This window comes from Nilaparvata lugens, chromosome 10, assembly GCF_014356525.2.
Source record: "Nilaparvata lugens isolate BPH chromosome 10, ASM1435652v1, whole genome shotgun sequence".
NCBI lineage: Eukaryota > Metazoa > Arthropoda > Insecta > Hemiptera > Delphacidae > Nilaparvata > Nilaparvata lugens.
In genome coordinates, this window is record NC_052513.1 from 33,594,758 (window position 1) to 33,608,961 (window position 14,204).

At 33.5% G+C, this 14,204-nt stretch overlaps 1 protein-coding gene across 2 annotated transcripts; it reads left to right on the forward strand.

Annotated features, from left to right (window-relative positions):
• Positions 1-220: 220 nt before the first annotated feature.
• LOC111049545 (notchless protein homolog 1) lies at positions 221-14,081 on the forward strand. 2 transcript variants are annotated; one of them, XM_039436692.1, is made up of 12 exons: positions 221-488; positions 1,162-1,319; positions 2,698-2,858; positions 3,265-3,401; positions 4,334-4,510; positions 5,813-6,003; positions 7,992-8,136; positions 9,285-9,413; positions 10,631-10,748; positions 11,710-11,813; positions 13,382-13,508; positions 14,049-14,081. In XM_039436692.1, the coding sequence occupies exons 2-12, from the start codon at positions 1,170-1,172 to the stop codon at positions 14,059-14,061; spliced, it is 1,452 nt and encodes a 483-aa protein (XP_039292626.1). In that variant the 5' UTR covers positions 221-488; positions 1,162-1,169; the 3' UTR covers positions 14,062-14,081. The 2 variants fall into 2 exon arrangements, with proteins under 2 accessions (XP_039292626.1, XP_039292627.1); XM_039436693.1 differs by lacking the exon at positions 14,049-14,081 and having other exon boundaries at positions 224-488; positions 13,382-13,512.
• Positions 14,082-14,204: the final 123 nt, after the last annotated feature.

The window sequence follows — 14,204 nt, forward strand, 5'->3', positions numbered from 1 at the left end:
AACTTAACAATATTTTATCCATCTTCCTGAATCTTATCTTGTCTCTTCATAATTACTTGATATAAGCTATGTATGATAATCAAAAAACCGGAATGATTCTCCATGAATCTTTTATCACATTTATAAGTATTGAAAATTATAATTTCAAAATTTAATGATATATTTTTACTTCCAGCTGATTAATTCAAAACTACTTCCTCAAACTCAAATTCAAACATGTGATTGTGATTCGTCTGTCTTTTGAACTAAACGTGACTTTATAGCAGACTCAAAGCAATTTGTCAAATAAAAACTTGTTTTCAGTATTCTATTGTGATATAAATTGTTTAATTTAATATTTAATTATTGTATTATCGTCCACGATCATTAACTATGTAAAACGATGTCAAGATCCAAATAAAGTTTGATAAACACGATCACTTTTAGAGTTGAGGTTAGCCGAATCAACGTGGTTTGTTTTCGTCAGGTTTAATAAATTAAAACAAAGAGTGAGTATTTATTAATTAGCAATCTAATACATAATTTCATATTTATGCCATAGTTGTAATAAAAATTATAATTAGCTGTTAGGCCTTTCAAATTAATTGTCTAATAACGCATTGAATGTTTTGTTTACATACATTACTATTTTACGGCAACAGTAAAAATTATTTGTTTCAAGTTCTACTTCTACCTAAGTGGAATTCAAAAATGAGAATTGTTATTTTTTTCTTGAATGCTCCACTATCACATTTTAAATAATGCATTTTCAAACATAGTTTTTATATTTTACAGGAAAATTAAGTCAGGACTATTGTCTGAATATTAATACTCCCGTTAGAATTTAATATGGCAATTATATTCTCACTGTACTGGTCACTTTCACTGACAATGATATATGGCAAACCAGCTTAATGCTTCTATCCAACCAATTCTGACAGATTGAAGTAAATCAACCTAGCTCAGTGGCAATACAGCATTGGCTTCGACTATATGTCGATTCATACAGTAGACCATTTTGTACATAGTTTTGCCCTCCTCTTCGGCCGGCACTTCCAGTCTAGTGCTTCCCATGCAGCCTTTCTTGAATGTATGGCCGCCGGTCCCGGCTATTTCATCTTTCCGGCATATTCTACAGGGAATAATTAAGTCAGTTTTAAACATAGTTATTATATTTTTCAGGCTTGACAATGGAAGACAATATAATTTCCAGTCAGCGTGTGCTGACTCGTTTTGTACCTGATTCTGGAGAAGAACCCGTAGAAAATAATATGTTGGATCTGCCTACTAATGTTACCGTTGAACATCTCACAGTTATTTGCAATTCACTTCTCAAACAGGTAAAAATCATAAACCATTATTAATAAACATCTATTAAATTACATTACTCTAGGAAGGTGAATTACTTTGGCACTAAGTTACTTTATTTTGCTAAGGTATGTAATTACATTACTTTGGTATTACAAACAATATTACTTGCTTTACTGTAAAAAAATTTGAAAAGTTCATTTTTATCAAAAGACTAGTGGTGATATTATTGCTAAATTATTATTTTATCTTCTAAATTTAGACTTTCCATATTGCACCCTCATTTTTATTTATCTATTAGTATGATTTAATAAGAATACTCTTTCTCACTTTGGAAAGATTCAACCCAAACCCACTCTCCATGGAGTGGACGTCTGGGTGTCATCCCGTCACCTGGTCATCTCGTCAGGATATCACCTCTAAAACCGATTCTTGAGGTGACCGGCTGTCACTGATATCTTGACAACTCTCTAAGGAGGATATATGACCAGGATGACGAGATGACTAGATATGACGGGATGACCAGGTGACGCAAGCAAGCAAGGAGACATTTAGTCGTGCACGGCAACGATGGCTTCGATTTCAGCTTGTGCCGTGCAAACGGCAAGACTAAAATCCATTCAATCTTACAGTTTAAAGTGGTATGCATTTGGGTGTCTACCCGTCTACTTGGCACCCACTAAATTGAGATTCATGCAAGAAACATATCTAATTGGATTAGAATTGTAGGGAATTTCATTCTCTTCAAGATCTTCTGTCTCAAAACCAACTTTAAACATTCCGTTTGATTGAAAAGTTGCTTGAACTATGTAGAGAGGATGAATTTCTTGAAATCGTTGGCTTCTCTAAACTCTATATAATATTACTATAAATATTAATATTACATTCTTTATATTTATTTAATTTATAGATTCACTGTTTAACTCTCTTTTTCTTTGAACTGTATAGTGTATGTTTATTTTTAAAAAATGTTAGAGATTAGGAAAAACTGACGGTTTTAATATTGTAATCTTGCTTGATATGGAAATAAACTGATTATTATTATCATGTAACCAACTACAAAACTTACTTCCAATTTAATTCAATGCCAGTGGAAGAAAGACTGATTTGCCAATGTCCCGGAGGTGACTATCAGACGGGATGACCAGGAGACGCGAGCGAGCGAGTTGGCACTGTCTTGTATGGTTCCGACAGGATGATGTCACCTGTGATTCCAGTAGGTGACATGCTGACCGGATGACCAGTTGACTGTAGCGATATATTTTCACAAGGGGATAAGCTGTCGTCTGTTGGCAAAATGCTGAGGTGACACCCAGTCGCGTTCCCTTTTCATGATTCCAATGCTCTCTCCAAATATTATTTTTCCCCATAAAGTTTTTTACAAATTGAAAAAAACCTGAATATTTGCAGGATGATTCAACGCGTTATGTTTTCTATGTGGATGAGAAAGAAATTACAAAATCTCTAGATGCAACTTTGGATTTTGAAAATCGTAATACAGAAAAGATAGTTGAAATAGTCTATCAACAGCAGGCTGTATTTAGAGTGAGGCCGGTTACGAGGTGTACAAGGTAAGATGAATTTAATCAATAATCAATAAATAATTAGTGTTAATTTGGTGCAAAATTCGAATAAATTATAAAGAATTCCATAACATTAATGCATTTTTATCACAGTGCCATTTCTTATCCTAGCAGGGATTATTACAGTATTATTACTAGCCAAAGTTTTCCCAAAGTGGAAGACTTTGATTGAAATAACCATACATTTATTAGACTAGAGCTTTACTTTCCCTCTCCATTTCGCTTTAAATATTGAAGCAATTTCCTCTGAATTCTTATTCATGGACTAGAATCCTTATGATTGGCAATTCTATTAAGGTCATTTTGGCCAGTACTAGATCCCTTTAAACTCGTTTTCAATCTTGAATTAAATTTTGTATGAATTTTTTATATTAATTTCGAATTTTGTTCACAGCTCTCTACCGGGCCACTCAGAAGCCGTTATATCAGTGGCATTCAGTCCAGACAGTAAACATTTGGCTAGTGGTTCGGGTGACACAACTGTTCGTTTTTGGGATATATTGACGCAGACACCCAGTCATACATGCCGAGGTACTCTAAATAAAAATAATTGATTATTCCAATTGTAATATATAGGTACTTAGGCTACATTCCATCAGAAAATTCACATTTTAAATTTCAAATTTAGATAGTATGTAGTTATAATCCATATTTATTTTCGAAGTGAATTTTAAAGTTTATTTTCGTGGTTTTTGGCTTTTTACTAACCTATCGAAATGCATGATTATCATCAAATAGCTTTTTTCAAGTTTTATTTTTGAAGTGAAAATTGTCATTAAAGATTATTTTAATTAAACAGTTGATAATATTACATCAGATATACCGGTATCAGCTATTTTCTAAAGAAGGCAGTGGCAAGGCAGAGAATCGGAGATGAACTGAAGTTTTATAGTGAAAGATTTAATGAAATGAAAATTAATGGTAACGCCGCATCCACATTTTTGCCCAATGCGTACAAATGACGACCAGCGCCATTGGGTGGTTTGCCAACGCTGGCCTTTGTTATTAATTATTAATAACGAATTGTTATCAATTATTATCAATAATTAAGAAAAGTAAAGAAATAACCTCATTCTTTTTTCGATACTTTCATCAAATATATATAATACTATTCATCAAAATTTGGGAGAAATACATTTTTGGTTATGCCTGTTGTTTTCTCCCAATCATATTATTGTATGATATAATTATTTGTGATTATCTATGACTGTAATAAAATTATTTATTATAGTTATTCACTTTTTTATAGTTTTTATTGTGTTCATTTTAGTTGATATTTGTAATTTCAATCATGGATATGTCGCTGGCCTTGATGGGGCACTGGTCACATTGCAGTGTGGATGGCGAGACCAACGCAGCCAAGCTTACCAGGTTGGGCCAACGTGTAGACCATGCATTAGTCTGTGAGACTAGTTTTAATAGCAATCATAATAACGATTATTAATTGAGTTTGTCGTGTGCAGGTCACAAGAACTGGGTGCTGTGTATAGCGTGGTCGCCCGACTCCACACGGGTTGCTTCCGGCTGCAAGAACGGGGTGATCAGGGTATGGGACGTGGAGACCGGTCAACCGATTGGCAACCAGATCAATGCGCACAAAGCTTGGGTCACCGCAATCTCTTGGGAGCCCTATCATTCCAGTAAGTATAATCAAAGAGAAAGGATAGCATAAGAAGATATCCCATAGTATAGGGCGTTTATGTTCAAAACTTCACTGTTAGTTACTAAAGCCGATAATCCTAGTAAACAAAAAATGTTTTTGGAATTTTGAACTTCAATAGTATTACTATATTTCAAAGTCAATACTAGTACTGGTTGATTGAATATTCTTCATATAACATACAATATCTATGTTGCCTTCAGAACCTTTCTAAAAATGTAAACATATTTGACCGAGCGAAGTGAGGTCTAAGATTCAAGTCGACGGTTTAGCATTTCTCTTAATGTTTATATTTTTATATGTTGCGCATTTACGGCGAAACGCGGTAATAGATTTTCATGAAATTTGACAGGTATGTTCCTTTTTTAATTGCGCGTCGACGTATATACAAGGTTTTTGGAAATTTTGCATTTCAAGGATAATATACAAGGAAAAAGAAGCCTTCTTCATACGCCAATATTAGAGTAAAAATCAGACTATAGAATTATTCATCATAAATCAGCTGACAAGTGATTACATAGATGTGTGGAGAAGCCAGTCTATTGCTGTATTTCCATAAGGTCTATAGTTTCAATCAGGTACTTGTGGATGAGAATACTGCGTGAGGTCTAATGTTCACAGAACTACTAGTATATGTGAATCTAATTAAATTCTGAATTTTGCTTTTTATATTTCTGGACTCGGAATTTGATTGAAAGTGAAGCAACATAACCTACCTTGACATTGGCTTACTACTATCAAAATTCGGAAAGGGAAGAGTTTTGGGATATATAGGCCTGTTGGTACTTTTCTAATCATGTATTTGATTTGTGCATTGTTAAATAAATATTATAAAAATGTAATTCATCTACTTGTAACTGTGAATAAAATTATGAATTTACAAGAATGTACTCTCACTTTGTCAAGCAATCAACTCAAGTTAGCCTAAAGCTGGTTTCCCACATATATCAGTATCATTGTGTCCGGTACAGTGAATATATTATTTCCATGTGTTCTAATGGGTCTATTCTCACTCAGCCTGGCCGAGCGAGTATGAATAGTCCCATAAGATCATAAAGGAATAATATTTACGCTATACCAGACATGTACACTGATACCGATATGTGGGAATCCAAGCTACTGATAACGATTTATGGGAATCTAGCTAGCTTCAGGACTTAGTTTGAAATCTTGTTTTACTTAGGTAAACTCAGGCAAAATCTAGCTCCTATCTACTTAATTTGGAAAGAAAATGTTTGTCTATCCACTTCTTTAATCTCACTCAAATTTCGCTCGATTACAGATCCTGAATGCAGATATTTTGCCAGCTCATCGAAAGATGCGAGTATAAAAATCTGGGACGCAGTTTTGGGTCAAATAGTGCGTCAGCTGTCGAGTCACACCAGTAGTGTCACCGCCCTCAAGTGGGGAGGGACTGGCCACCTATACTCCGCATCACAGGATCGCACCATCAAAGTGTGGAAAGTTGATGATGTAAGTTCATTTGAATAATTATATTTTCTGATTTACAAATAATTGTATATAATTTCTCATTAATGTTATACAAATTATTAGTTTTCTGACTTGTAAATGATTGAATGTTCTCGGTTATAATTTTAATAATAGAGGTAGACAATTTAACATAATGCTAAATCTCTCATCATCATCATCATCATCCTTCTCACAAGCCTAAGACCTTAAGTGGGCATCAACCTCAGAATTATTATTTAATTAAAGTGGATTTTTGACAGCGTTTCAAGTCTATTCAATTATGAAAAAGTTCCACAACATCAACATTCACGCTACAGACTTAATTATTAAATGTTCTGGAAATAAGTAGGGTGAGAAGGAATGACTCAAAATACAGTTTGAATGACATTAATCGCAGCCAATTCAATATTACTAATCTAGTTTTATCATAGGTTTCAGTTTTTGTTTTTTCAGTGTCTGATTTTCTCGTTTTCAATTATATCCGATTTTGCTATTTCGATTCATAATCGGTGATCATTTTATTTATTTAATGGGTATTATAATATTTGTTTATTATGATCAGGTGTTTATAATTCATTTATTTTCATCATCTTGTCTGTATCTTAGACCAGTTATAGAATAGACACGCCCCATTGAATATTAGTATCATTATTATTATTATATTATTATTATATTATTATTATTATTATTATTATTATTATTATTATTATTATTATTATTATTATTATTATTATTATTATATTATTATTATTATTATATTATTATTATTATTATTATTATTATTATTATTATTATTATTATTATTATTATTATGTTTTTTCTGTCCATAATGTGAACCACATTGGATGGTCACAGATTGACAAGTCATTAAAAATGAAAAAAAAGCATGCACTCAAGGCAACAAGAGCAGGCATCAAATAAAATACCGCTCCAAAGCAGCACTTTCACAACTGAAAAACTCATTCAGTTCATACTGAAAGTCGATAAAGCAAACATCTACTGACATATCGCCCCATCGTTACGTCAGCATCGGATAGAAAACTTTTCTGTAGAGTTTGTTTACATTGTTTTCCATAGCAGATTGTGTCTATTGCGGCGGGAGCGCAGCGGGAGTTTACCATTTTCATAAATAATAATTTACTTCCATCTGAAATAGACACAATCTGAAAGTTTTCTTCCGATGCTAACGTCACGATGGGGCGATATGGCAGTAGATGTTGGCTTCAGAGGCTAGACTTCCCAGCGTGTCTATTCTATAACTGGTCTAAGGTCTGTATTAAGAACCGTCATTGCTGTGAGGTTTAAATGAGCCTCTAGCTGTGAGAGTGGTTTGTCTAGGCCAATTGCAAACGTTCACCTTGATAGGTCATTCATCAGATCTACCAATAGTATCTCTTGGTCATTCTTCTGCTGTACTTTAGTTTTATCTTGCTATAGATTCACAATAAAATCTGAAACCGTTATATTGCTACTTTAATAAATTTGTTGTTTGAAACTTCAAGTCTTTCTTATTCATTTTAAAAATGAACTAACTTGCACCCTTATAATCATATTTTTTTGGACACGGTTAAAATGCCAATCGATGGCGGCAATAAATCATTTAAAAATTATTTCAATAGCCATAGAAAATACTGTTAGGCCTGCCGCAAAGTAGACTCACGCTAATCCACGAAAAGCATCCCACGACGTGGGATGTTTTGTAAACCATTGCTATAGAATTATTCATAATCAATCAGCTGACAAGTGGATTATTCATTGCATGTATTACACAGATGTCTGGAAAAGCTTAGCAATGAAACACAAAACATCCCACGGCGTGGGTTGCTTTTCGTGGATTAGCGTGAGTCTACTTTGCGGCGGGCCTTAACCTTAAATATGGATATTATTCAATATGGATAAGTACCACTATTCCGCCTTCCCTACTATTCCTACAGAAGACGTTTGAAAACAGTGATGCATTTATTGAAAATGAATGTCTTGTGTTTGAACAGCACAGCGTTTTCTCATCGAAAGAGGTGACCCTACGTACATTGCAGGGTCATGCGCACTGGGTGAATACGTTAGCACTGAGCACTGACTATGTGCTTAGAACGAGTGCCGTCGTCACTCCTGCCGATAATATCGATCCTAATGACAGTAAGTACAATCTTAATTCAAACTAATAGTGTTCGATATTCTATGTAGAACTGTTGAGAATATATAATTATCAACTAAATTAATTTATTTTTATTGATATGCGCTATTACACAATTCACTTTGCTATTCCTAAATAGCTAAACATTCTATTTTTTTAGAATTAATGGATGGATGTAATACATTAAGTATTACATGTAATACATTAAGTATTATAGTAATCCATACTATTATAAATGAAAGAAGAACTGGCTTATACACGTACGGGACAGGAAAATTATGTTTGACGCATCATCACGTCTGAACTACTGGACTGATTAACTTGTCATTTTGCATTTATAGATTCTTAATCAACCGAGGATTTCAATTCAATTTCAATTTATTTATTCACGTATCATACAATTTTTACAACACAATTACAATATTATAAAATGAATATAAGAGCCCACATGATTATAGGCTTATTTTCAATTCTTCAAGATTTTATTACGTCAAGTTTTTAGCTAAAGTTTTATGATAGATCTTTGCGGAGCACGGGCTACGTGCTAGTTTTATAATGAAACAAGATTTAACACTGTTGTAGAAATGAGATAATTTACTAGTTAGTCTAGTGACTACCTCCGGAGGTAGTGGTCTAGTTCGGTAGTTCCACTCGAATAGGTTTATTTTCGCTAAACTTTATGCTCATGGCATCATTGTCAGTTGTATCTTTCAGATGAGAATCTATTGATCTCCTTTACACGATGTGTATCACTTTTTGTTGATTGCAATAATGATTTATTTATGATAATAACTGAATAATGACGGCTGACGGCTTCGGTCAAGCCTGAAGAACTTTTTTTACTTTGTCAAAAGAGAACATGTTTTGTTATTTTGAATTCCTTTTTCAAACGAGGTGTTTTTGTGAATGAGTTTTCATTTTCTCTTCTTGTATTATCTGAATTATGCTAATAAAGTTCTATTCTATTCTAACTGAATGATGAATGCATGTCGGTGAAGAATTAAAAAATAAAAAGTTTTAAGCAACAATCTCATATTTGAAAACATTTTCAACATGATTGTGTTGAGGCTAATAAACTCTGTTTGATTATTGTGCAGCCTAAAGACTAATGTAATCCAAGTCATGAATTTGAACATTTTAATTTTTTCAGAGGTAAAACGAAGAGAGTTGGCCCTGAGTCGCTTTAATGCAGTTCACAGTCCAAGGGGTGAACTTCTAGTGTCAGGCTCCGATGACTTCACTTTATTCCTGTGGTCTTCCAATGAGAATAAACCTATTGGTAAGTAAAATGTCATCTAATCTTACAGTTTCATTAATGAGTTTTCTAACGATTTTGAGAATGAATTTTCTTGTCGGCTGAAAATTTATTATGATGTATTATCGAGGGCTATTCAGTTAATTTTATATTGAGGAATTCATATTATAATGTTTGATACTGGATTTAGTGAAATTTATAAACAAATTTATTCTTATGCTTTTTTATTGGTGAGAAGTTATTTTATGGGAAGGTCCCACTTAGCCTAATACCTTGAATCGTCAATGGGCCTTACAACTGTTATATTACAACTGAAATCGCCCTGAAATTTTCATTTTTGTAACGTTTGAAATGTTTTTGAAGATTCAGACTACAATAGGAAGATTTTCATGTACAACTCATAATTTTATGAGTGCCAATGTTTCCTTCGAATTTCATGGTAAGCTGTTTTCTCATTCTATGAATTTACTCTCTAGATAACTTCGACTAATAAATTCAACCCCCTTTTAAGAATGCCACAATAGAGTTTCTAGATTGTATCCTTGTAATTAGGTAATAAGATTCTCTAAGTCTATTATATTCAGTTTATAGTATATTCCATTAACTAGGTTGTCTTTTGTGACATTGTTTAAAAGGGTTTAAATTTCTCAGTTGAAGTTATACTAATGATAGAATTAATATAAATGATGACATTACCTTCATTTTCAGTTGTTTTTCTATCTTCTGTCTTTTCTCAAGTCCCAATTTCTCTTGATTTTGTATCTCTGAAGAGAATGCTATAGCACGTTGTACCCAGGTACTCTCGCAGCTTCCACTAGCTGTTAGGGAACGCGGAATTGGAAAAATCATGTAAGTTTGAGTTCCCCACATTTTCAATTCCGTGTTCCCTAACAGCTAGAAAAAGCTACTATTGTCCGTGTGTGCGGGCTGATTATCTATTCAATTGTTTATTTTTATCAAATGTTGTTGAAGTTGAATTCTTGAGCTGGGTTTACACCAAAGTTATTAACAAAATGTTGATAACTTAATCCTTATAGATTCTATTAGATTGAACTGAACTTGACAAACACATATGTTCATCATGTGTATGATAAGTTATATTCAATCTATAAGAATTAAGTTATTAACATTTTGTTAATAACTTTTGTGTAAACGCAGCTTAGTTATCTAGACAATTCCTTATTTGTATAACATTTTGTGATTGAAGTAATCTATTGAGTTATTTTATTTGTTTGTTGCAGCCCGTATGACAGGACATCAACAGTTGATAAATCATGTGCTATTTTCACCCGATGCTCGCACCATTGCCTCTGCATCTTTCGATAAGTCGATCAAATTGTGGCATGGAACAACAGGAAAGTGAGTTGGACACCTTCACTAATAATAATATCACTAATTTAATCATAAATAATATTACTGTGCTACTGGATTTTATGCCATGTGGAATTTACTCCACATTAATGGGTCATACCGTGGACTGGGGCTGTAGTCATCCTCATTTCATATTGTCAGCATTCCTTATAAATAGCGAAAATGCTGCTGAAATGAACTGTCTTCAATGCTATGTTGAAGTGAACAACTACAAGACTTAACTTTCGGGCTATTTGTAACCTTATCTATACTTGGGAGAGGAATAGCACAAGGTTATCTTATTTTTCTCCCTATCATTTTGATGATGTACTTATTGTATGAATCAATAAAGAATAAATAATAACATAGGTAGCACTATCGTTTCTACCTCCGAACCGTTGCCAAATCCTCACAAAGAAATAGCTATAGATAGAAGTAGAAATAGATAAAAGAATAAGCTACAAAGAAATATGAGTTACCAGAATAGTAGTGGAAAGTAGAAAGAATGGAGATTAGTCTCTAAGTTCATTACTGTCAGGTGTTGAAACTGGCTTGAAATGAATTTTACTACAGATTATTTACAAGGTTTATAGATAAATTAGAATTATTTGGCCTTGATTCCTTTGTGTGATAGATGTAAGGTTCAACTCACACTTTTGCGACTCAGGTCGAGAAGAGACTCGACTCTAGACGAGAGCATGTGTTTCCAAATGGTGACAGTCAGACCAGTCGATTCTAGTCTCCGCGACGTCACCATTTCTTTGAAAACACATGCTCTCGATTAGAGTCGAGTCTCTTCTCGACCTGAGTCGCGTAAGTGTGAGTTGAGCCTTAGTTTTGAATTCTGATTGCTGTGACTGTTTTATAAGTAGATTGTTTTGAATTTTTATTGTTCATGACAATGAATGATGAAACAATAAATTATTGCTTCAAGGATTAGTGGTTTACTAATGAATTGTTTGATTTTCAGGTTCATAGCAACTTTGCGAGGTCATGTGCAAGCAGTATACATGGTGGCCTGGTCAGCTGATTCGAGGCTTATGGTCAGCGGCAGTGCTGATTCGACTTTGAAAGGTAGCCTACTCATTAATCAGCAATTTCAAGCATTTAAACATTCATTTCATGTCTTCAATGTAGTCTCCTAACTTTAAAGTGTATATCGCGATATACAGAGTCCCGTACAAGAGGGCATACCAGTACTCTAAAATAGTAGGTTTTGTTGATGTTTTTAAAACCAAAAGAAATTTAAGGAAAAGAAGACTCTCTTTTTTGGGCTTATATCAAAAATAGATTTTTTTGTTATTTCTATTAAAACTAGTCACGAGGACTAACCATTAATTTTGTTCTGTTATTTCTTATCCTAAATTAATTTTTATTGCTAAAGTCTTCCAGTGAAGCCTACAGTTCCAATCTATTTAAATTATTTCACTACACTTTTATTCAATATACTTTTTTTTACTCCACTAGCACTACACCAACTCGAAGGGCTTTGTTCTCTTCAACCTCCTTGTGAGTTCAGAAAAATAGATGATAGCCGACTTCTAACACAAGTTTTTGATAATATAATGAAACTTAAAATTAGGCCGGCATGGTTTGTGCGGACGCTGAAGGATTGTGAGGAGGCTGATATCACTGCAGAGAACATTCAAAATAGAGAAATCTTCAGACGAAAAGTGCAGTGTGATCTTTGGGGAGGAGAAGGAAATGAAGAGACGTGATCCCCACAACATTGAACAGCTGAGAAAGAGATCAGAAAGAATGAAATTGATGGTGGGCACACAGGCGAGAATGGAGCACAGAACATAGCATAACATAATAGTGTCCCAAAATATTGATTAGATGTGCTCTCAAACGAGCTATTCGAATAAAAAAAGAAGAAATATAGTGCTGTACCCATTCATGGTCTTGGAGGTGTGACGTTAACGCGTGGTGTCGCGTCCAGAACCATGTACCCTTTCATAGTTGGAACCATTTTTATCTATCAATAAACAATTCTTGAAATTATTTAAAAAAATATTAAATACTAGGGCCACTACTACACTATCCCTACTGAAATATTCGTCTGAACTGTAACGTTTTCTTATTTTCAATGGGACACCTTTGAATTGTTACCTTTCTTCATCTTTAATTGAATATTCTTGTAGATACAATCTTGTAGGATACCTTCAAGCTGTTCTTTAGTTTTTTCTCAGCTTTGAACTATTCAATCACAATCTTAACTTTTTTGGATATTATACTACTTTTTCAAATATAGTACATATTATACATGTATACTGACAATACTATAGTCCGAGAGATGCTACTTTTAACATGAAGAGGGGAAACCGATTTATCCTTGCACAGTTTGTAGCATGGACAGAGTAGTGGGGAGGAGTAAGCATGCTGTGCACAATTGGATGCTGACACAAAAGTTGGGAGAATGCTGTTAGGTAGTGGGAGGTGATTAGTGAAGGAAAGAGCATCGGGCCTCTCTGTTTTCAAGAAAGAGCCGTGTAAAAAGTAATATCTCTCGGACTATAAGGCTTCAATATCCTTACTATACTATTGCTTAGAATTGTAACTTTTTCTCATTTTTAATCAGATACCTTTGAATTGTAACCTTTTTTCGTTGTCAAATCATGATATTTTGTTGTATTTTTCAGTTTGGAACATGAAAACAAAGAAACTGGAGCAGGATTTGCCAGGTCATGCCGATGAAGTGTTTGCGGTCGATTGGTCGCCAGATGGTCAGAGAGTTGGCTCCGGGGGCAAGGACAAGGTTTTACGTTTGTAAGTATTTTCAATTGTATATTCATTATTTAAAAAAAAAATTGAATTTTTTATTTTCGTAGTACGGTATTTTAGTTGTAATTGTATTGTAGCTTGTATTCTCAGTTCAAAACCTAATCATTAATAGTCAACTACTCTTCATACTCAAACCCAATAACGAATAGCTCTTTTTTGTGGTTGAGATAATTTACAAAAGTGCTATTCCATAATATTCAGCTATATACTATAACCACGTAATCTTGGAAGCTGATTGCATTTAAAAATAAATGTTCACTCAATAATATCTACAACCAACTACAAGTTCGTTGTTCATTGATGGATACATCTTTCATTGTTCTTTGATGGTTAACTATGACATTTTGTTTGAATTATTGACATTAAAAAAAACTCTTATTTGATAAACTTCTTATGCTAACCAAACTGCTATTCGACACTTAAGCAATCTTAATCGAATAAAAAAATTGATAAGTTTTTTATACTTCTATGTTGTATGCTATTGATAACACAATTCTATTAATATTTTTTTCTCTTTTATTCCAGGTGGCAGAATTAAAATTTTTGAAAAAAGAAAGAGGTATACGATTTTTTCAAGTTTTCCATTTTAAAATGTTTTGTAGATTTTTTTGCTGTTTTTGAGGTGGATAGATTTGAACATACATTAGGTGGGCTCCGAACCACCAGGAAGCGATTTTTTCA